A 24207-nucleotide genomic window follows, 5' to 3' on the forward strand; every position below is an offset into this window, starting at 1 on the left:
CATGGATCACAGCTGATTGCAGTGCAATCCATTAGTACTGTTTGGCACTGGGACATCATTACTACTCATTTCCTAGAAAATCTTGAGTTTTCAATTTGAAGTACAGTATTGTATTAATGTTAATCTAGTGTTATTTCTGTTTAGCTCTGGTGCAGTGTTGTGAGTGAGTTATTTCTGATATTGATCCCGGATATAATTTTGCAAGCAGTTGTCATATCAAATCTAGTGTTTCACTGTAATGCCAGCATTTGCTTTCTCTAGTGGGAAACTTTTGTAATGTACGTAAGGCTGGTTCTTATCAGGTCACTCGTATCAGCATAGAACTCATTGTTTCAGGCAGCATCATGCGAAGCTCAACCAGGACCATAATCCATTCACATTGACATTTTCTTAATTGACATTGTTGCCCACACAGAACTTTTGCCATTGTGTGCTTCCAGTTCTGTTCCATTACAGGAGCTGTAAATTTCTATGTGATTGAGATACAGGAGTGTTGAATTTCGTGCTTGGCGCAAGGCACGATACTGTGATGATAATTTTTATTTATGGGAAAAATTTGAGTAATAGATTAGTTTTAAAACTATGTTATTAAATTTTTTCTCTCTCAATAACTATGGCTGTGTTCACTGTTTTCTCAGTAGTAGCCACCATTCTGTTCTATCTATTGAGCATGAATATTGCTCCAGTTGACAGGATTATATAAGCGGTCTGTGGTGCATTACTTTTCAAAACATGCCCCTGCGCTAGAGGGAGCTCACATGTGGTAGCAGTGAGGAGGCTGGTACCTACTTCATTGCAAAGACAAAAGATTTGCTGCAGACAGCTGTGAACAGAATGGCAGAGTCACTGAAGTAGTGTCACACCGTAGTCTGGAGAAGAGATTTATTGCCATTCAGTGCTACTTGTGACAAGTTGTCTCAGTGAAGGCCAAATCTCATTGACTGCTGGGGTTTAGCAGCGGAGGACGCACAGAATGGTTTGATGCTTGGTCGCCTTCCGAAATGACTGGCTCTATCGTACTTGGTTGGACATGTAATGCCATGCAAAAAGCAAGTTTTCTTAACACTTTAAGTCTCAGGTGCCGAAATTTGACAAAAATCCCATATTAATGAATTATGTAAATTGAGAGGAAATGGATGTCTTAGCAGTTAAGGCCCTGGATTTGCATTTGGATGGAACTGGTTTCATCTCTGTAACTGCTCCACATTTTGTAGCTTTCCTGGTTTCCCTAATTAATTGAAGTTAATTCCAGGATGGTCCCTTTCAAAAGGAGGAGGCAGATGTCCTTCCCTAATCCAGCACAATATGAACTGTGATATTGTCAGTGGGATGTTAAACCATAATATTCCATCCTTTCTCTTAACAGAGGGTTTTGACTGAATTGTCTTGCAACATATCCCTGTGTCGTCTGTTCTTTGTATCCATAATTAAAATACATTTCATATGCCAGGAGTTTGTAAAGTTTCAAAAATAAAACAGTTGTAACGTCTATCTTATGGAATTTGTTGCTTTTTAATAGCCAGCTAATATTCAGTGAAGAAGCGGTGACATTCAAACAAAAGCTGTTGATGTGATACCAAGTCGAAACACTTGTATCAGTCTGTGAAGTACTGACTGGAAAATTTTCAGTGGTGCAGTCAATGACCTTTGTAGGCAATGGGCAAGTCCTTTTCAGCCTTTGCATCCTATTAGCAACACTTTTTTTTCCAACCATGCCATGTGCAATGCAAAAATAGTCACAATTATTTATTTGTACAAATTTATTAGGTAGATACACAAAAATATGCTGCAATTTCTTGTGGATTGTGTGTGTCTTTTATCAGTAGGCAGGTGTTCATGTTGTTGTATTTAAGATACCTAACTTGGATTGTCAATTAATCTGCATTTATTATTGTTGCTATTTTCAGATAGCTGGTTATGATGTAGATGGAACTATTATCCTCACAAAATCTGGTCGTGTCTTCCCAAAAGACAATGATGACTGGAAAATATCATTCATTGAGGTGCCTGGAAAACTGAAACATTTGTGGAGTTCTGGCTTTAAAATAGTATTTTTCACAAATCAAGCTGGAATTTCTAAGGGGAAAGTGAAAATTGAAGATTTCAAAAGTAAAATTAGAAACATTATTTCAAGGCTTGGTGTTCCAGTGCAAGTTTTTATATCAACTGGAAAAGGTATCTACAGAAAGCCAGCACCTGCCATGTGGAATGTTTTAGTCGAAAAGGTAGAATCCAGTTTTTTTTCCTATGGTCATTTGTGTATTAAATGTTATTGGACAAGGAAGTTATTTGATGTGATGTGGGTACCCAAACACTTGTTAGGATTAATTATAAGTATCTGTAAGCTGTACTCTTTTGTTAATTCAGCCATTACTGGAGGGATTCATTTCGAAGACCTGTTAATTAATGCAAACAAAATGCACTATAAAATATTAAACTTGCTTTTGCGAAACTTTCATTTTGCTATACAATCAAGCAACATATTATGCCTAGGAAAGGTAAAGATGCTTTCATGTCATCAACCCAAAGATTTGTTTGAAGACCACAGTGCTTACAGGCTCTTGCTTTTGTACAACAGTTACAGTAAGACCTACAGTATAATGTGGACCCTGAACCACTATGTATCTTAACTTTCTTCACTGTTTACACTTATTCTTATCTTTTGTAACACTTGCTCATCCTTCTTTGCAGAAGTGGCTGCTCAGTTCCCAATATTCTCATGAGTTTGATTGTTTCACTCGTAAATGTTAGCAAACATACCGGAATAAACTATTTTCTTAAAATATCTTCATAGGAAGAAAGCCATGCCAGTGAGGTTGTGAAGAATGCAGCAGACAAGCGAAGTCCTGGTACAATAACAAGAACAACTACTGCATAGAATTAACAGACAATAAATCATTCTCGTTTGGAGTGATGTTTTACAATATCATGTTGTCTCCTGTTGTTATGCCCACTTAACTGCTTACATGATTTGAAGTTCGGACTGGACGAACTTTAAAACGATTTTGTAAAATTTACATGAGACTTCCAAGATAAATTTGTAAGATTAAGAGGTGAAGACATCCAGAGCAAATTGGTGTACTGAATATTAACCTAGAAGTGCATGATGTTTTCAAATTTTCTCACATTTTAGCTTGTGTGTCATGTATTACTGTTCTGATGTCTTGCAGCTGTTTTACCCATCAGGTTACTGCTTTGTGAGGTTTAGTCTGCTCTACACTATTTTTCTGAGTGGATATAGGATCTCTGGAGTCCTGTTTGAGAAATTCGTTTAGACAAATATTCATTCCTTCATACGGCGTCTCTCTGTGGCAACCTACTTCATAGTTTACTGTGTAAGTAGCTGTGCATTGAATTTTTTGCCAGCTAACAATGATGACCAATGATAAACAGAAACTGGCCATCAAAGACCTGTTTTAACTGCTTTTGACATTTTTAGTATATTCTTAGAATCTTTTGATCCATTTGTTTTATCAGGCATTCACTGTAGATGATAACTTCGCAACAGTCACCTCAAATTTTATTGGATTCACGTATGTCTATGTTTAATTATCTAGCTAAGTTATAATTCAGCAGGTGGAGAAAAGCAGAAAGTTGTAAAACTGCTAGCTATTGTAACCAGGGTCAGGGGAGTGAAAAGTGTTGAATGCAAAGAAACTTCTATGGCTGAAGCTTAAGCTCAAAGGAAATGTTTCGCAGAACCTCAAGTCAGTTGGGACGGAAAAATACACTGTGAGTCTGACAGCAATTTATGTGTACTGAGACATGCTACTACTCTCCTATACATTGATTTCTCGGAATATGTCAAAACCATTGGCAGCAAAGAAATTGGCCAGCAATTTGCCTACATTATCTCTCTTTCTCTCACCATTTCGTGCATGAGTATTTCAGTCTGTCAGGGAAGACCACCCATGAGAGACGCATTGTGCACATGACTGAGAAAAGAAGTTTGTATGGTGAACTCAGCTGCATACTCCTCCTTGAAATTTCATCATAATCATGAGAGTCTGTGTGTCTGTGCTCTGTAAAGGAGTAGTCTTCTTTGAACAAGTGGAAAAATATGTGATTTCAGGATATTTTTTATTTTTAAATAAAATAAAAAATAATGCTAAATCTGAAACAAAATAGTTTTGTGGAAACCATTTTCAGTATATTTTGTATCAGCGTACATAGGATAGTTGAAAAATGTTAAGTTCTGTCAAAATGGTGATGTTTTGAAATGAATGTCTTTTCTTCACCCTCAAATTCAAGACAAAAGCATTTACAAAAAATAGACACTTGAAGATATTGCAAAACTGTTACATTCGCTGATAGAGAATTCAATCTAGAATGCCAGCATCAAATTCTTATCAAAATCATGTGTACCATTTTAAAATTATCTTTATTGCCAATTTGAACAATGTTGTTTTGCGAAAAACGTTTTTAAAGTTTTAGTTGACACTTTGTTGTTGTTAAGTTGAACGTACCTCTAGACAGTGATCCTTGGACCATGCAACAATCCTTTTAGTCCCAAAAGGAGATCCTCCTCCATCTCCTTTGTAACCAAGGTGGTCTCGTGGGCATTTTTGGCATGTTCTGTCATCCTCTGCTCTGCTCGCTCGATATGCTTCTTGTCAGCTTCTGTGCAGAAGTTGTAACAGGCTGGTCCAATCTCAAGTTTGAGCATGTTTATTTATAATTTCAGTAATGCCTGTTATGCTGATATTGAAATTGGATGTCAGTTGGTTTTCGGAGACACTTTTTCACCAATCGCCTTGTAACTCAAAAACTGAGTTGCTGGCGAACTTTGAATGAATGCTATAATAAAGTAGACATCCCAGAGAACAATTTAAGCAAAAAAAAAAAAAAAAGGAGAAGAAAAGGTTGAAATTGTCAAAGAGGACAACCCCCTTATTGATGTAATAATTGATTCAACTTCGTCTTTGCTTTTTTCCTGTAGCTTGTTGTCTCAGAAAATTAACATGTAAGAATTCTGCATACTTACGTGTATCAACAAAATTTTGATGTATCTTGTTGACTATTGACAAGAAGTGATTATTAAATATTTTGTACAACTGTTGTGGATCACTAACAGTTTCATTTTCGTACAAGAGTCGTGTAATGCACTGAGAACCCACATTCAGTTCTGAAACCACACACAGTTGAGTGTATTTTGTTCTGAGAGCTGTTTATTCTCTTGGTGCAATACATTGTTTTAGCCTGTTTTATGACGTTGTTCAGCACTATTGCTGACAGCATTAGCTTTTTCTTAAAATAGCACCTATTTCCAGAAGAATTGGAGGGATAATTCCCCCAGGATGCTGTACACATCATCATCAAGCGGATTCAATCCACAGGAAATTCTTTTCCTTCATGCAGTAAGCAGTTGTGATGTGATTGAATCCTGTTTGGACAAAGGAAGAAGAAAATCAACACCATATAGAAGAAAAACCCTTGATATTTTCAGACAGCCAGAGACAACAACATTCCAAATTTCAAAAGTATGAGAAAAGTTTCTTGTAATATTGTAGAGTGGAGACGAACAGAGATATAGTGGACAATCTTTGCCACCGACTGTTCTCTAAATCTGCAGCAAATCCCTAATTCCAACTTGTGAGACTGTCATCTACTCATGATGCCGCCCAGTACCATTCTTTTCGTACCTTCCTAAAAGTACAAACATGGCAAGGTAACAAAAAGATTCCATCAGTTTTGGGGTGGGTGCCAACAAAAGGGGAAGGAATACCCATAACTACAGCTAAATGTGCTGCTCCAAACTCTTTGCTGGAACTGTGTGGAGGAGTGTAGTGCAGGAGGTGGTGACTGCAAACCAAACAGGACTCCTGAACTCTGCCATTGGCAAACATTGTTCTGGTCATGTATGCGAGAATTCATTCCTGCTGGATCGGATCTCAGTGAGGAGGATGGGATGTCAATGAGGCGGATGCTGAGAGGAATTGGGAAGTGGTGAAACACCAACCAGTGAAATAAGTGTAGAGGAAGAAAACGTTGATGCCCAGTTTGACCAAAGGGGCCAAGGTGTTAACTTTTGAATGTTCTTGTGTATTCTGTTACATGTTTTTTCGTTTCTTAGTAGTTATAAGGAAGGCCATAATATTAAAGAGGAGATCATAGCTGTTATACTTACACTTTCAGGAGCAGCTGCCATGAAAAGCTTGCATTTTTTGCCATTTTTATCCTGCATTAGCAGAAATGAGTATCCCATTAACTGTAGTGGTGGGGAGAGCATTTGTTAATGTTCAGCATTGGCCATTAGAGGCACTTGCCAATATGCTTTACATTTCCAAAATTTGACAGTTTTTCAGCTACTTTCAAATTAGTAGAGGTTTCTGAAAATCGAAAACTTGAATACTATGCTACACGCCACCTGCAAACATGTGCTAAAAGGTCTAAATTCAAACCTTTTGTAAGGTCCAGGTGCCTGCCATTTGGACTAATACACATTTTCTGTGGTTTTTTACATTCAAAATTGTACATTTTTAAATATTCAAAGAAATTTGTTAGTACTTGCACCACGTAAAATCTAATAAAAACACGACAATATATTTGAAGCTTTTTTTGGGATAGGTCTTCCTTATAGATTTCTGCATCAATAGCAAGAGTTACAGCACACTTCACTGGGGCACATCTGAAACTGCTTCCACATCTGTTCATGACTTTCCGTCCAGGATAACATGCTGCATCCTTCATAGCAAGAAATTATTAATGCTACACTTTTGTTAAAAAGCATTGATATGGTACTGGGTGAAATACTTTTTGGAATTCAAGAAATACTGGATCTGCTGGACTGATTTGATCTGTGACTTTTGGGATGTGATGTGATGAAAGAGTGAGCAGGGTTTTGCATGACTGATGTTTTCAGAATCCACGTGGTTGGCATGGAGAAGGTCGTCCTGTTAGAGATGCCTCATTATGTTTGTGCTCAGAATATGTTCTGAGATTCTACAACAGATGGACATTATTTTTTGGGGATCACTTCTACTACCATTTTTGTACATAGTTGTAATCTTGGCTTCCTTTCAGCTACTGATCAGAGTTTTTTGTGTGGTAGATAAATGCTATATTAAGCCTAAAAAAAGAGGGTAACTAAGCTGAAAATTCTGACTAGAATCTTTTAAAAATCCCATTGGTACTTGGAGCTTAATTCCATTTTTTTTGTTTCAATTTTTCTCAGTGCCAATGACAGTGCTTCACAAGAGGAGACAAAAGTCATGGGATATATCATCATATTGTGGCAGACCTCCCTTTGCCCAGCATAGTGCAGTAGCTTGATGTGATGTGGACTCAAAAAGCTGTTGGCACTCCTTTGCAGATTTATTGATCAATAATTACAGAAGTGCTGTCAGGATGAGCCAACCTCTCGATTATGTCCCATAAATGGTGATGGGGTTCCTGTCGGGCAATCTGTGTGGCCAAATCATTCACTCGAATTGTCCAGAATTTTCTTCAAACCAGTTGCAAATAATTGTGGCCTGATGACATGGCATTGTTGTTTTGGAACATGAAGTAGCTGAATATAACAATTTCCAGTCATTGATTGGTTCACTTGGACCAGAGGACCCATCCATTCCATGTAAACATAGCCTACACCATTATGGAATCTGCAGCTTGTGGTCTAGCGGCTAGCATTGCTGCATTTGGATTGTGGGGTCCTGGGTTCGATTCCCAGCCAGGTTGGGGATTTTTCTCTGCCTGACGACTGAGTGTTTGTGTTGTCATCATCATCATCATCATCATCATTATTATCATTATTCATGGCAGTGAATAGATTGGATTGTGTACAAAATTGGATTGTGAAAAAGTTGGGTATTTGTACAGGCAGTGATGACCACACAGTTGAGTGCCTCACAAACCAACCATCATCATCATACACCATTATGGATCCACCACCAGCATGCATAGTGCCTTGTTGACAACTAGGGACCATGGCTTCATGGGGTCTGCACCACACTCGATCCCTACCATCAGCGCTTACCAACTGAAACTGTGACTCGTGTAACCAGGCCATGGTTTTCCAATTGTCTAGGGACCAACAGATATGGTCATAAGCCCAGGAGAAACACTGTAGGCAATGCACTCGCCTTTGTCGTGTGCTGCCATAGCCCATTAACACCAAATTTCACTGTGATGTCCTAACAAGTACATTCGGCCTATGTCCCACATCGATTTCTGCAGTTATTTCGCATGGTGTTGCTTGCCTGTTTGCACTGACATCTCTACGTAAACACTGCTGCTGTTGGTCATTAAGTGAAAGCTATCGACCACTGCATTGTCCATCTTGGGAGGTAATGCCTGAAAGTTAGTGTTATCAGCACACTCTTGATTCTGTGAATCTCAGAATATTAAATTCTCAAACAATTTCTGAAATGCAGTGTCCCATGCGTCAAGCTCCAACTACCATTCCACATCCAAAGTCTATTAATTTGTGTCATGCAGCTATATAATCATAAGTGACACCTTTTCACTTGAATCATCTGAGTACAAATGAAAGTTCTGCCAATGCACTGCCCTCTTATACCTACCCTGTGTACCACCATCTGTAAATGTGCTTATCACTATCCCATGACTTTTGTCAGCTCAATGTAATATCTACACCACTCATTTTTGCATTGGTGCAAGAATATGAATTGTGGGACAATACTCTATGATTTTCATTCGGAAATGAACATTTTTAAAATGAGTTCAGCATTTATTCTTTTGATTGGGTACTCTAACTTTTAGTTCCTGTGTTATCCATGAGTGTCTCAACACTAACTTTGCTGCAAGCTGACATCTTTTGCAAATGACCAGAATTTCAGTGGGTTTTGTGAGGGATCTTTTGATGAGATTGCCATACGGTTGTTATTGGAGATGTCACACAATGCCCTTTTGACAGACAAATGGGTTTCATTTAGCAGATTTCCATCTATAGCCCTATGATTTTATTTACACCTATTGTGCAGTAGTCTGTTTCTTTAGAAGTTTCTTTAAAGAGACTGTATACCACAGAGAGCCTCTTCCATCATGAACTGTTCTATCCAGTGTGTGTTCAATTATGCTTCAAAACCTGAGGCACAGTTCCTCTACATGCTCTTGCTGTGAGCAAAACATTTAAAGTTCCTCAGTGGGACATGAGACTACTGCCCCTTTATCTAGTGTGTTGAGCATATAAATCTCCCTCCTTGCTGTACTACATAGTTGCTCCTTGCACTTTGGTAATCATTGTTGTTACAACCACCTCACAGTCACTGATACCATCTTCAAAGTGGACATCGTAAAAGAGCACAGGTGTATTTTTATATTACATCACTAATGGGTTTATGACTACCTCTCGAGCTAGTTTTAAGGTAAGACATGTAATATAGTTTTGTAGAATGTCTGTGATGACATCACTTAAAAACAGTAATTATCACAATTGGTTATATTTTGAAAAGGACAGATTGCTACATATATAGTGGAGATGTTAAGTTCCAAACAGGCACAACAAAAATGCTGCTCAACAATAAACTTCCAGCCAAAAGGCTTTCTGCTAAAGTAGATAACACACACCCATTCACAAAAGCACAACTTACACATAAATGTCCACTGTCTCAGTCCTCTGAAGCTGGAGTGCAAGCAACAGCACTTGATGGGAGAAGCAGTCTGGATGATGGGGCTAAGGGAGACTGGGGCATGGATGGGTAGGAGGGTAGGCTTGGGATATGGTAAAGTGCTGCTTGGGGAGCATACATGGACGTGGTGGGACAGGGCAGGGCAGCTACATGCAGTTGGGAGGTTAGTGGAGGTGCGTGGAGGGAGGGGGGGGGGGGGTGGAGATTGGTGGGAAGGGAGAGAAAAAGGAGAGAAGTAGAGAGACTGGGTGCATTGTTGGAATAGAAAGCTGTGTAATGCTGGAATGGGGGATAAGTGAGCAAAGGACAGTGAATAATGAAGATTGAGGCCATGGGGATTATAGAATGCGGGATGTATTGCAGGAAGAGCTCTGACCTGGGCAATTCAGAAAAGCTTGTGTTGGTAGGAAGAATTCAGATGGCACATGCTGTGAAGCAGTCATTGAAGTGAAGCAACTTGGTAGTTCAGCTGTCTCATTCATGCAGACAGACAGCTTGTTGGTTGTCATGCCCATGTAGAATGCTGCGTAGTGGTTGCTACTTAGCTTTATCGATCATATGAATGCTTTTACTTGTAGTAGCCCTGCTTTTGATGGGATAAGCAGTGCTTGTGGCAGGACTGGAGTAGTTCGTTTTGGGAGGATGTATGGGACAGGCCTCGCATCAAGGTTTACTGCAGGGACATCAGCCCTGAGGCAAGGGGTTGGGAGCAAGGGTGGAATAGGGATGGGCGAGGATATTGTGTAGGTTTTGTGGGTGCCAGAATATTTCTGTGGGAAGGTTGGGAAGGATAGTGGGTAGGATATTCATCATTTCAGGGCACTATGAGAAGTAATCGAAACCATGGTGGAGAATGTGATTCAATTACTCCATCCCTGGATGGTACTGAGTCATGAGGGGCATGTTCATTTGTGACTGAACTGTGTTACTGTGGGAGGTTGTGGGTGACTGGAGAGCTAATGCATAGGAGATATGTTTCTGTACAATGTTGAGAGGATAATTTTGACCTCTGAAGGCCACAATATGATCCTTGGAATATTTGGAGAGGTACTGCTCATCACTGTAGATGTGATTACCACCAGTGTCTAGGCTGTATGGAAGGGACTTCTTGGTATGGAATAGGTCGCAGCTCTCTGAAGTCATGGTATTGATGGTTTTTGGTGGGTCTGATATGGACAAAGGTACTGATGTAGCCATCTTTGAGGTGAAGGCCAACACAAAGGAAAACTACCTCTGGAAGCAGTCGTGTGATCTACAAGCTAAGCTGCAACCACTGTGCTGCATTCTACATGGGCATGACAGCCAACAAGCGGCCTATCCGCATGAAAGGCCACCAACAAACTGTGACCAGGAGACAGCTGGATTACCCAGTTGCTGAGCACGCTGCCCAACACAACATTCTTCCCTTCCATGACTGCTTCACAGTCTGCACCATCTGAATGTTTCCTACCTTCTCTGATGAACAGCTGGCATCCAGGACTGTTCCCTTTGCCCATTGCTGGCACGATATTGTGTGAGAAAAGAGCAAGTTGATTTCACATGAGTGATGCTTTCTATATCTGTGCTTATTTGTGAACTGAAGTTTTTCTGCCTCAAGGAAATTTATTATACCCAAATCTTAAATATACTGAAGAACTCTGCAGCAACCTCATGTTAAGGATGTTGGTCTAATTTTTCAGGTCTGGTCTTTTATACTTTTTGTATACAGGAATCACCAGTGCTTCTCTCCATTTGCTTGGGACTTTGCATCTGACAGGAGGTTCAGGATAAGTGGAAACTAAGTAAAGGGCCTGTGCAGAAGGATACTCTCTGTAAAACCAAATTGAGATTCCATCTGGACCTGGTGATTATTTGTTTTCAACTCTTTCAGTTGCTTCTCAAAGCCAGGGATGCTTATTTTGTTCCCTGCTGAGTCTGTGCATTGGTCAGATGATGGTATGTCTTTATAATCCTCCTGTATGAATGACTTTTTAAGTGCAAAATTTAAAGCCATGACTGGCCTTTTGCTGTGATCTCTCTGAAGCACAGGCAATAGAATGCGCCAGATTGAAAGCAACATGTTTCTGTCAGTGTGTGGGTGACACATTTGTCATATGTGCACATGAAGTGGAACAGTTTAAAGACTCCCTGGAACATTTAAACTCTATCAATTGTGATATAAAATTCAAAAATTCGCAATGGAACCTGAAGAAGAGGGTCATGCGTCTTTGCACAATGGGTTAGTTAAGAGAAGAATGAACGGATCCCTGAGCCATAGTCTATATAGAAAACCTATGCATGCTGGCCTCGGTCACCATGCCTTGAGCGATAAACACCTGTCACAAAGCAAGTTAGTGCTAAATGCTCTGGTGCATGGAGCTCAAGCATTTTCAGAGAAAGAGCCATGACACAGAATCAGAACACTTAGGAACGGTGTTAGGAGGAAGTGAGTACTCAGATCATCAAATTGAAAAGGCAATGCTGTCAAAATCGAGAACACCTGAGAAAGAGATTGAGAAAGACCGAAGCAAAGAATTGCTTGTGTATCTTGTGCTGGCCCACTATCCGGAAAGATCGGTTTACTCCTATGGAAACAAGGAAAGATGAAAAGCGTTCTTTCTAATGTTAAAATATGACCAAGTTTCAGAAAGACAGGGTGTAATGTATCCCAGTTGAGGAGAGATGCAAGGAACATCAGCAACGCACCTGACTAAACTACCAAGCAAATCAGCTCTCGCCAAGAACTGCTTCAAATATAATAATTAATTGAAATGCAATGAGACAAATATTGTAGTGGAAATGCCAAGTTTGTGTAACAGCATGGTTAGGGACTTGATCAAGATAAAGAGTCAGAAAATGTGATAAACAGGGACTGAGGTTTCAATTTAAATAACACTTGAGATTTTGCTCTTGATTGATTAAAATTTCACTAGCCAACACATCCATCAGCCAACACATCCACCAGAGTTGGAAAACATTGAGTGAGTTTGTGTTTCACAGAGCAAAGTGCAAGCTGTGTAAAACAAAAGAGCATTAAAAGACATAGTGGGTGTTGGGAACCAAACTCGGATGTAAATAGTGGTGCGAGACCAACATTAGCTCACAGTCTGGTTGGAGTCAAGGCAACGAGTGTTGGGTCAGTTGTCAAAATATTGTGTATAAAATGGAAACAACAATTTGGCAGATCACCTGAAAGCACACTGTTAATTTCTTTTTGCTGTCTTCTATTGCCATAGCAGAATGTATAGAATCCTTGGCCCCACCTATTGATTTTATGTAGGACCAGAATTTTCTTTTGATCTGAACATCTTCCACTAAGGTATGACAGTGGTAGTTATATGCTTCGTGCATGGATCTTTTTATAGACAAAGAATTTCTACAAACTTTTGCCTTTTGATACACTCCTGGAGATGGAAAAAAGAACACATTGACACCGGTGTGTCAGACCCACCATACTTGCTCTGGACACTGCGAGAGGGCTGTACAAGCAATGATCACACGCACGGCACAGCGGACACAGCAGGAACCGCGGTGTTGGCCGTCGAATGGCGCTAGCTGCGCAGCATTTGTGCACCGCCGCCGTCAGTGTCAGCCAGTTTGCCGTGGCATACGGAGCTCCATCGCAGTCTTTAACACTGGTAGCATGCCGCGACAGCGTGGACGTGAGCCGTATGTGCAGTTGACGGACTTTGAGCGAGGGCGTATAGTGGGCATGCGGGAGGCCGGGTGGACGTACCGCCGAATTGCTAAACACGTGGGGCGTGAGGTCTCCACAGTACACCGATGTTGTCGCCAGTGGTCGGCGGAAGGTGCACGTGCCCGTCGACCTGGGACCGGACCGCAGCGACGCACGGATGCACGCCAAGACCGTAAATCCTACGCAGTGCCGTAGGGGACCGCACCGCCACTTCCCAGCAAATTAGGGACACTGTTGCTCCTGGGGTATCGGCGAGGACCATTCGCAACCGTCTCCATGAAGCTGGGCTACGGTCCCGCACACCATTAGGCCGTCTTCCGCTCACGCCCCAACATCGTGCAGCCCGCCTCCAGTGGTGTCGCGACAGGTGTGAATGGAGGGACGAATGGAGACGTGTCGTCTTCAGCGATGAGAGTCGCTTCTGCCTTGGTGCCAATGATGGTCGTATGCGTGTTTGGCGCCGTGCAGGTGAGCGCCACATTCAGGACTGCATACGACCGAGGCACACAGCGCCAACACCCGGCATCATGGTGTGGGGAGCAATCTCCTACACTGGCCGTACACCTATGGTGATCGTCGAGGGGACACTGAATAGTGCACAGTACATCCATACCGTCATCGAACCCATCGTTCTACCATTCCTAGACCGGCAAGGGAACTTGCTGTTCCAACAGGACAATGCACGTCCGCATGTATCCCGTGCCACCCAACGTGCTCTAGAAGGTGTAAGTCAACTACCCTGGCCAGCAAGATCTCCAGATCTGTCCCCCATTGAGCATGTTTGGGACTGGATGAAGCGTCGACTCACGCGGTCTGCACGTCCAGCACAAACGCTGGTCCAACTGAGGCACCAGGTGGAAATGGCATGGCAAGCCGTTCCACAGGACTACATCCAGCATCTCTACGATCGTCTCCATGGGAGAATAGCAGCCTGCATTGCTGCGAAAGATGGATATACACTGTACTAGTGCCGACATTGTGCATGCTCTGTTGCCTGTGTCTATGTGTCTGTGGTTCTGTCAGTGTGATCATGTGATGTATCTGACCCCAGGAATGTGTCAATAAAGTTTCCCCTTCCTGGGACAATGAATTCACGGTGTTCTTATTTCAATTTCCAGGAGTGTATTTCTGCGATCTGTTTTGAACTGAGACTGCAACAATCCCTGCTTCTTGAGCATTTTCCATATTTTGTTATTAAAACATGTAGGATCTTTTCTGTCCATAATCCACTCACTTCTCCAAACTGCAATTTACAATCGGTTTAAATATTGCCCATAATTTCTCTACAACTATAGTACTGAACTAAATTATGTCAATTCATTGGCTAAGTAGGAGGCTAATAGTTACTTATGTGCTCTTTTCAGCCTAAAATCTCTTCTACCCTTCATGACAGATTTATTAACTTTATTGTTGCCATGATGACATCATGATCACTAATACTTGTCTTTATGCTGACACTGTCAATAAAGTCAGGCCTTTGTGGAGCCAGAATATCACAAATGTTTTCATTATGTGTGGGTCGATGAACTATATGCTCAGAACATTTTTCAGAAAATGTGCTCAGTGCTACTTAACATGATTATGGACTATCTGTTTGCATTGCCTATAGTGAATCCATAGACCTCACTATCTATACTTGATAGGTTAAAGTTGCCTCCAAGTAATGTTGCATGATCGGAGTATCTCTGTGCTACAGAGCATAAAATACTTTGTTTTGAAGACTCTACAACTGTTACAGTGGAATTGGTTGGCCGGTAAAACCATCCAGTGATTAACTTGAGTTCACCTAGGCAGGTTACTCTCGTCCAGAAAACTTCGTAGTCCTCCCCTATGTATTCATCTGTCATCACATATGTCAGACTGAGTGCATCTCCAGTTGTGTGACTGAAATATGCTGGTGTGCATTCGTGCATAAACCACAATGTTTCCATTATTTTCAAATGATCAGCCTGTAGCAAATCTGGAAGAGTACTTTAAATTTTTTTCTTGAGGACAGCAAGGTGTGCTGAGAGAATATATGGACCTAACAGATAGTCAGCTACAGCTCCTGCCCACTCTTTAATTGTGAATATCTGATGTTTAGTCTGAAATCTAACATGTGATGTTCATCCTCTCACAGAAATTGCTTGTTAAAACTTATCTGTTCGTTTCAAGTTTTGCTTCATGTATAAACATGACTGAACACATACCAACAGTGGATTGGCAGAAGTTATCCCTTCATCAGTTGCTGGCAGTCGAAAGACCCTGCACTTATTGAAGATGATACTGTTATAACTTTCTTGTCTTCAAGGAATGAGGAATGATACTGTACATATTTTGGCAAGAAATAAATATTTCTTGGTGGTTGATATGTTGTTACTTGAATCTGACTTAATCAGTAAAAGCTGTTGGAGTTGAAGAGTACTTTAAAAGTGAGCACAAAGGACATCTATCATATTTTAGAACAATATTATAAAAAGGGTAGTTGCTACTCACCATTCAGTGGAGATGCTGAGTCGCAGATACGACAAGAAGACTGTTAAAAAGCTAGCTTTCGGCCAACAAGGCGTTCATCAGAAATAAGCACATACGCGCCTCACCCCCCCCCCCCCCCCCCCCACACACACACACACACAGATGCAACTCACGCACACATGATCGCACTCTCTGGCTGCTGAGGCCCGGATATTTTAGGACAGCTCAACTCGGAGATTTCGGGAGATGAATAAACAAAATCTGACTGTAAGGACTAGAGGGGGAAAGGAAGAATAAGATGCCATCTAATGGACATTGTCATGGAGAAAAGTGATAGCTATGTTTAACCAAAGAGGAAAGCACTAGACAGGGAGAGGGGGCAAAGTGCCTTGCATGGACTTGCCATAAGGTGGAACACCTGATGATGATATTGACAGTTATATGGTATAATTGTCAATTTATAATGTTTCATTTGCGAGTAATAAGCATTTCAAACTTATACTTTTGTCTTAACAGTGTAGTTGCGAACAAACCTTCTGTATGCTGCTGTGGTCTTCAGTTGGTTTGATGCAGTTTACGGTGCTTGTCTATTCTGTGCAAGCCTGCATAACCACTGCAACCTACATCTCTTCGAACCTACTTATCATAGTAAAGCCCCCTGGTCTCCCTCTACAAGTTTTACTCCCCTCCCTGGCCGTACGCTTTTCTCCCTTGCCGAAGTAATTATTCCTTGGTGCCTCAGGATGTGTCCTATCAACTGATCCTTTCTTTCAGTCAAGTTAGGCCATATCTGCCTTTTCTCCCCAACACTATTCAGTTTCACCTCATTAGTAATCTGATCTACTCATCTAATCATCATCATTTGTCTGTTGGACTTAAATTTGTATTCAGTGTTAGCAAACTTAAGTTCTTCAGAAATGCTTTTCTTGTTATTTCCTGTCTATATTTGAGTCAATCTATATTTTAGCCATCGTCAGTTACAATGCTTAACAAATAACCGAACTCATCTACTGCTTTTAGTGTTTAATTTCGTAGTGTAATTCTCACAGCATCAGTTGAGTTAATTACATGTCATTCCATTACCTTTGTGTTACTGCCATTGAAAAAATATTGATCTTTAACCCTTTTTTTTCAAGACACTGCCCATTCTGATCATTATTTTATTTGTACCTGTTACTTCCTGAGCAACTGTGGTATACAGTTCACAATAAAATTTGGTCAGCAGTTGCATGGATATTTTGCTTTCATTTTACCAGGTTCAACAGATTATCTGTCTTCTTCAGAAATCCACATATTCCCAAAGTTGTTTTGACTATACTGCAGAAGTTTCGCTGAGAAGCCCTAACATATCTGCCATACACTCCGATCTCTTCCCTTGCAATTTACATATTTTATGGAGCCCTGAAGAAAGACATTTGTGATCACCAATTGATTTGCTTCAGATGAAGAGGTGCATCTGTGGGTTCCATCATGGTTCTGTAGGCAACTGCAAACATTTTTCCATGAAGGCATTGACAGTATTGTCACACAGTGGGATAAATATATTAACAGTTATGTCATTTTTTTCCCATCTGCCTCATTTTCATTTGATTGCCTTTTATATGTTGAAATGACCAAATGATGCATTAACAGCAGGTTGATCAAACTAAATATTGCAGATTGTGACACAAAAGTAGCCAATCACGGAGCACACGCTATGTGAAACTGAACATGTAATGAAATTGTCCTACACATTGAGTTTTTCTGTGGATAAAACTTCCGCATCTGTTTGTTAAAGGAAGCCATTAAAATACCCAAGCACTACAGTAATTTCAACAAGAAAGAGATAAGTCTAAAAATAAATGAATCCTGGATTGCACTGTTGCAGCAAGCAACCATAGATGCTGTGGAGACAGCTGTAATATAAATGACTAGGTAAAGGCCCCACTTGTTGATGTGGCATGTAAATGTAACCTCCAGCCATGGACTTGACTCGTCTTCCATCAGCAGCAATAGATGGTGAATCTTCGACAATGCTAGCCACTGTTGCTGTGGAAAAGTCAGAAAAAGTACTAAAGGAGCATTGGCCAAAGATACCAAGACAAGCACCGAAGGGCAACACATCAAGAAATGAGATGAGGATATCAGAAATTTTAAACTAAACTAATTGAAAGGGGCAATTCAAACTTCAGTTCCACTAAGTGTGTTCGCACTACGTACAAAAACTAGATATTTTGTTATCTGCAACACATAAGCTACACAGGGTCATGAGAAAATCATGCTGCAGGGAGAAAAATAAATCCTAATTTCAAAGAAGCAATTTCAGAATGTAAATCTTGTAAACCTCTCCATAATTTTGTGGAGACTGTTGTTGTACCAGTACTTTCTGTATTGTATTGAAACAGTTTTATATGTGTATAGTGTGTGTGTTTTTTACTTCTGCATCTTTATTTCGGCCTCTGGATCTGTGCAAGTCATCACTGCAAGTGCAGTTCACCAAATACCATTTTAAGTATTAGTAGTTTCAGCATAGATCAATCTCAAAAAAAACTTTCATATATTTTTATGAAATAGTAGCTCCCCCCCCCCTTCCCCCCCACTAGCTATCCCCCCAGGGGCTAGCTAGTGCTCACGTAGTTTAAATTTTTCATTTTTTAACTGAAGAAGGCTAAGTTACGCACTGTTATAAAGCTTTCATGTTTTTAGAAAGATAAGATAGACAGGTTACTGGTAGTGTATAGCATGGTGTTTTGTATGTGAAGTTTTGTGTCATTTCATCATATTTGTTTAAACATAATGTAAAATTTTACAATGTGTAAGAAGTGTATGAATTGTAGTATGTTAGTGGCTTGGGGGGTATGTTCTGAGTTGTGTAGCAAATGGTTTCAGGGGAATCTAGCTGAAAAGTTACTGACCTGCAGTTTACCTCAGCAATAATGCTGCTTCGTTGTGTGTCAGTCTTCCTGTTTTATGTTCGTCTTCCTGCTATCATTTTGTTGAATGACATTTTTTAAATGAGGAACATGACATTGTATGGTAAGAGTTGCAGTCTTTGGACATTTATTGACACCAGTAATATAGCAATGATCAGAATGTATTTAATAATTTAGACACTTCATATATCATTGGTCAGCAATATCTACCCTATTATTGTTGTGGTAATGGCAACATTTCTACAGTACACTTTAATTGTAGAGTTCTGACTGGCAAATGATGTGAAGTTGATTTTAGTAACTTAGTCGTTGCACATAGCAGCTGTTTACTTTGTACATCTGGACATGAAAGAACTTATTACATGATGTTTGCAATTTGCGTATAAAGTGACTTTTGTACTGATTATGTATTGATGCGAGCTTGCACCCGATTCACAAGTAAGTTTACATTTTAGCAGCTAACTATGGGACTGCCTGACTGATATGAACTAGTGACACAGAGATGTTGACAGTTTGATTATAGGCTGCTGACTGTCTTCAACACTCAGTACATGTTGTTGACAAAATGAATAGTCTCTGACTTTGAATAATTGTCCTGCACATCACTTATATAGGTGCTTAAGAATAAAAATTAAAATTTGGTGTTACATATTAATTATGAAATCAGAACATTGTAAATTTAGAGTACACAAACCTATAATAAGCAAGACAGTGGGCCTATTTATCTATGATCTATATTACCAGAAAAAGAGCAAGTGTATAGTTACTATTTTATGTACATGAATTCTACTTCTGCAGGGATTCACAGAGCTTTCAAAAAGTTATTAAAAAATGAAAACTGCTCCAGACTGGATAATTAGCAAACTAACAAGTTCTTCCAATACAATCAGTCATTTGTTGAATCAGAAAAAAAACTGAGCCATGGAAGTATTGTATTAAATTTAGGGAATAACCATTATTCAAGATTCAAAATTTATGTAACACAATATTTCTAAATAGGAAGGTTTGAAAAAAGTAAACTGTTTGTTGAAAAGAGGAAAATTAGGGCTTTTTAAATAAGCTAATTCACTTTAGAAACAAACCTCTATTTGCTCGCTAAAAATTTCACCTCTGTTTTTCACTAAATGGGATCAAATAAAAGAAATATATATATATAAAGTTGATGTGACTTACTAAACAAAAGCACTGGCAGGTCGATAGATACACAAACATACACACAAAATTCAAGCTTTCGCAACCAATGGTTGCTTCTTCAGGAAAGAGGGAAAGAGGAAAGGATGTGGGTTTTAAGGGAGAGGGTAAGGAGTCATTCCAATCCCGGGAGCGGAAAGACTTATCTTAAGGGGAAAAAAGGACAGGTATACGCGCGCGCGCTCGCACACACACACACACACACACACACACACACACACACACACACACACACACACACACACACACATTTGTAAAGGCCCATGTGGAATGTTTCCCAAGCATTGGTACAAGACTCCATATTGCTTATGGCACTGTTAGAAGAAGCTAGACCAGATGGGGAAGGTATGGACAGAGAGTGTGGGGAAGTGGAATCTGACAGTTATAAGTGCAATAGGAATAGAACATGCTCAGATCATTTCATTTTGAATGCTGAGAACAGATTTAGTCAGCTGTCCGAGGTAGGTGGAAAGAATCTTCCAATAGTTGTAGGAGCACGTAAGATGCAGCAGACAGTCAACATCATTAGGAATCCTAATTACATAGAAACCTTAAGAAGAGGAGTATTCTTCTGATTGGTAGAAATCAGGGGCACACTGTTGGCCTTCAATTGCAGGAAACATTAGGTAAGGAGTACCAAGGCACCAGCATTTTCAATCTAAATGCCGGGTTCAGTAAGTTAACAGAAGACTGAAAGGCTTTATGTAAAGACTTTACTAAGAGGATCAGGTAGTGATAGTATGAGGGGCTGGGAATGCTATTGGTAGGGAGGAGGAGGAGGAGGAGATTAGTGTTTAACGTCCCGTCGACAACGAGGTCATTAGAGACGGAGCGAAAGCTCGGGTGAGGGAAGGATGGGGAAGGAAATCGGCCGTGCCCTTTCAAAGGAACCATCCCGGCATTTGCCTGAAGCGATTTAGGGAAATCACGGAAAACCTAAATCAGAATGGCCGGAGACGGGATTGAACCGTCGTCCTTCCGAATGCGAGTCCAGTGTGCTAACCACTGCGCCACCTCGCTCGGTATATTGGTAGGGACTGAACTGACGATATAGGCAGTGTTGTGGGTGGAATTGCTACTCAAATTCGACCACTAATGTTCACTTTGTATAGCTATTGACACTGACATTATTTGTTTCTGAGTGCATCATTTGTGTAGAGAAAGAATTTTAAAGCTTCCTTTTGAAGATTTAAGTCTTACCTCATTTTGATGCAAGGAGTTTGTTGCAGAATGGCGGCATGGGCATTTACGCAAAATGAAATGCAGGCGGTGAGTTGGACAGGATTGCTACAGAAACTTGGACCACTAATGTTCAATTTGTACAGTTGTTCTGGTATTGCAATTCTACCCTACCTTGATAGTGTGGTGAGGTAGGTTAATATGGGACTTGATAGAGTGCTGATGACTGCTGAAAAGGCACAGATTGTTAGAGTGCATGTAGATCAGTTATACTGGACATGGCCTACACGTGAACTGGATTGGGAAGGGTTGGTTGGTTAAGCTAATAAGTGACAGCGTAATTGGTGAATCTCATCTCATTTATGATCAAATTCCAGTGATAGTTTGTAGAGGGACTAGACCTTTTTTAGGGTGGAGTCAGGTAGGAGGTATACCTGCTTGAAGAAGGGTCTTTTGATGCTGGAAGTCAGTTCAGTAAATAAGGAATACAGATCAGAATATAAGGGATGAAAGGAGTTCATTGCAGGATGGAGGATTGGCAATTTATGCAAAATGAAGTGTTTCATTTAAAAGAGATGACATATCAAATCACTCTAAAGACCAAGTATTTGAAGGTTGTGCTGAAGATTTTGAGTTTTCATGGAAAAACTTTTCATTGTGGGCCTCTACAAATCCCACAGTTCAGGCTACAGGACTTTCCTCTCCTTGCTTGATATTGGCCAAGGCTCAATTTTTAAGAAAGACGTGAAGTTTATTTTGTATGGGGATATCAGATAAACTTTCTGACCGATTCTTCGGAGATAGGAATATTATTGGATGTACTTGGCTTTTACAATCTGGTACAGTCAGTGTAATTTCTGTACACTGTTGTCTAGTTCATCGACTCATTATGAGAAAAAAATTAGTATGGCCTTTCAGATCATGATGCACAGATAGTAAAACTGAAAGCAATGAAGGCAGTGTCATATCCCAAAGCAGTAAAAAAAAAGATTTAGAGGTATAATTCCATGTACAATGCAGACATTTATAGTCTGTCTCGGATGGTAGACTTCACAAGAAATTTACAGTACAGATTAGAAAGTCAAATATAATAAATTTCTTGAAATGTTATCAATGTTTTTGACAGCTCTTACCCATCAAAAAGTTGTAGGCAGATAAACAGCCAATTTGGTTAACAATGGCATTGGAATATCATGTACCAGGAAACAGGAACTGTTTCATGCTATTAAGGCAGTCAAAAACTGGTTGCAGAATTTCTCTATAGAGGGTGATGCAGAGTGCTGAAGAATATTATCAGACAGGCTAAAACAATCCATTATATCAAGAGAATAGAAAGCTCTTAGGACAAAAACTACATTGTTAGATTTGAAAGAGGTATCAGGTATGAATGTATGTGCTGAACATCTTATACCTCTCTTGTTTGAGAGTGAAACAGGAGTTTTGCAAAATATTCAGTAATCACGTCTTGTCAGTTGTCGAAGATAAATCAAAATTTTGTAGGTGCAAGTAAAAATGCAGAACTCTTAAATGCTGGTGTTCTGATACAATTATATCACATGTGGATACAGGAAAAAACAAAGGTGAAATTGACTCAAGTATTACGTCATTAAAGAGTAAAACCTCTCATGGGTATGATAAAATTTCAAGTAGGGTTACAAAGATAAGTGCACCATACAAATTTCTGTGCTCAGTCACCTGTGCAATGTGTTTCTGAGATGGGGTCAGTTTCTTGACAGATGGTAATACTTATTGGGGAAACCACTTCGTAAAGGGTGAGTGAGAGAGATAAGTAAACAATGACTGGTCTGTCAGTATTTGAGACAGTTTTTGAGAAAGCATTGTATAAGAGACTTCCATATTTTAGGAATGTGCAGAGAATGTCATTGAGCAGTTATGATTCAGGATCTTTCTGTTCCTGCGTTTTGTGTGTGTCAGTCCCGCCACTTCACATGGGTTGTGCAAGTTGTTGGTGTGGCATCTATTATGTAAGTCTCCATGAACTGGCGAATTATGATTTTATAATATTGCAGCCATGTGTTCGTTGAGAGATCAAAATGTTACTGTGTGTCTAAAATGATTATATTTACTCTCTGAGTATGGAGTATTACAATGTATACCCAGAAGAGGCTGTTATGAACAAGTATTACAAGGACACGTAAGCATTTAACTAAATAAATATCCACCTTCCCTTTCCTGGTAATACCCTTGGCAGAGCAGAGATCATGTGTCTCACTCAATAGTGCTGCTTTGTTATGCTCTCTGCCACTGTTTCGACATATGTTAATGTCAGGGATCTCACAGGTGTGTGTTATATATATCCCCCCATGAACCACGGACCTTGCCATTGGTGGGGAGGATTGCGTGCCTCAGCGATACAGATGGCTGTACCGTAGGTGCAACCACAACGGAGGGGTATCTGTTGGGAGGCCAGACAAACATGTGGTTGCTGAAGAGGGGCAGCAGCCTTTTCAGTAGTTGCAGGGGCAACAGTCTGGATGATTGACTGATCTGGCCTTGCAACATTAACCAAAACGGCCTTGCTGTGCTGGTACTGTGAACGGCTGAAAGCAGGGGGAAACTACAGCCGTACTTTTTCCCGAGGACAAGCAGCTTTACTGTATGATTAAATGATGATGACGTCCTCTTGGGTAAAATATTCCGGAGGTAAAATAGTCCCCCATTCGGATCTCCGGGTGGGGACTACTCAGGAGGACGTCGTTATCAGGAAAAAGAAAACTGGCGTTCTACGGATTGGAGCGTGGAATGTCAGATCCCTTAATCGGGCAGGTAGGTTAGAAAATTTAAAAAGGGAAATGGACAGGTTAAAGTTAGATATAGTGAGAATTAGTGAAGTTCGGTGGCAGGAGGAACATGACCTCTGGTCAGGCGACTACAGGGTTATAAACACAAAATCAAATGGGGTAATGCAGGAGTAGGTTTAATAATGAATAAAAAAATAGGAGTGCGGGTAAGCTACTACAAACAGCATAGTGAACGCATTATTGTGGCCAAGATGGACACAAAGCCCATGCCTACTACAGTAGTACAAGTTTATATGCCAACTAGCTCTGCAGATGATGAAGAAATTGATGAAATGTATGATGAGATAAAAGAAATTATTCAGGTAGTGAAGGGAGACGAAAATTTAATAGTCATGGGTGACTGGAATTCGAGTGTAGGAAAAGGGTGAGAAGGAAACATAGTA

General features: G+C 40.2%; 1 protein-coding gene across 1 annotated transcript in view; it reads left to right on the forward strand.

Annotated features, from left to right (window-relative positions):
- Window positions 1-24207, forward strand: part of LOC126272701 (bifunctional polynucleotide phosphatase/kinase) — an 85197-nt gene that overhangs the window by 15052 nt on the left and 45938 nt on the right. Inside the window, exon 3 of the mRNA XM_049975735.1 lies at window positions 1908-2225. Coding sequence (XP_049831692.1) covers window positions 1908-2225 — 318 coding nt within the window. The remainder of the gene's footprint in view (window positions 1-1907; window positions 2226-24207) is intronic.

The sequence above is a fragment of the Schistocerca gregaria genome, chromosome 5 (genome assembly GCF_023897955.1).
Source record: "Schistocerca gregaria isolate iqSchGreg1 chromosome 5, iqSchGreg1.2, whole genome shotgun sequence".
Lineage (NCBI taxonomy): Eukaryota > Metazoa > Arthropoda > Insecta > Orthoptera > Acrididae > Schistocerca > Schistocerca gregaria.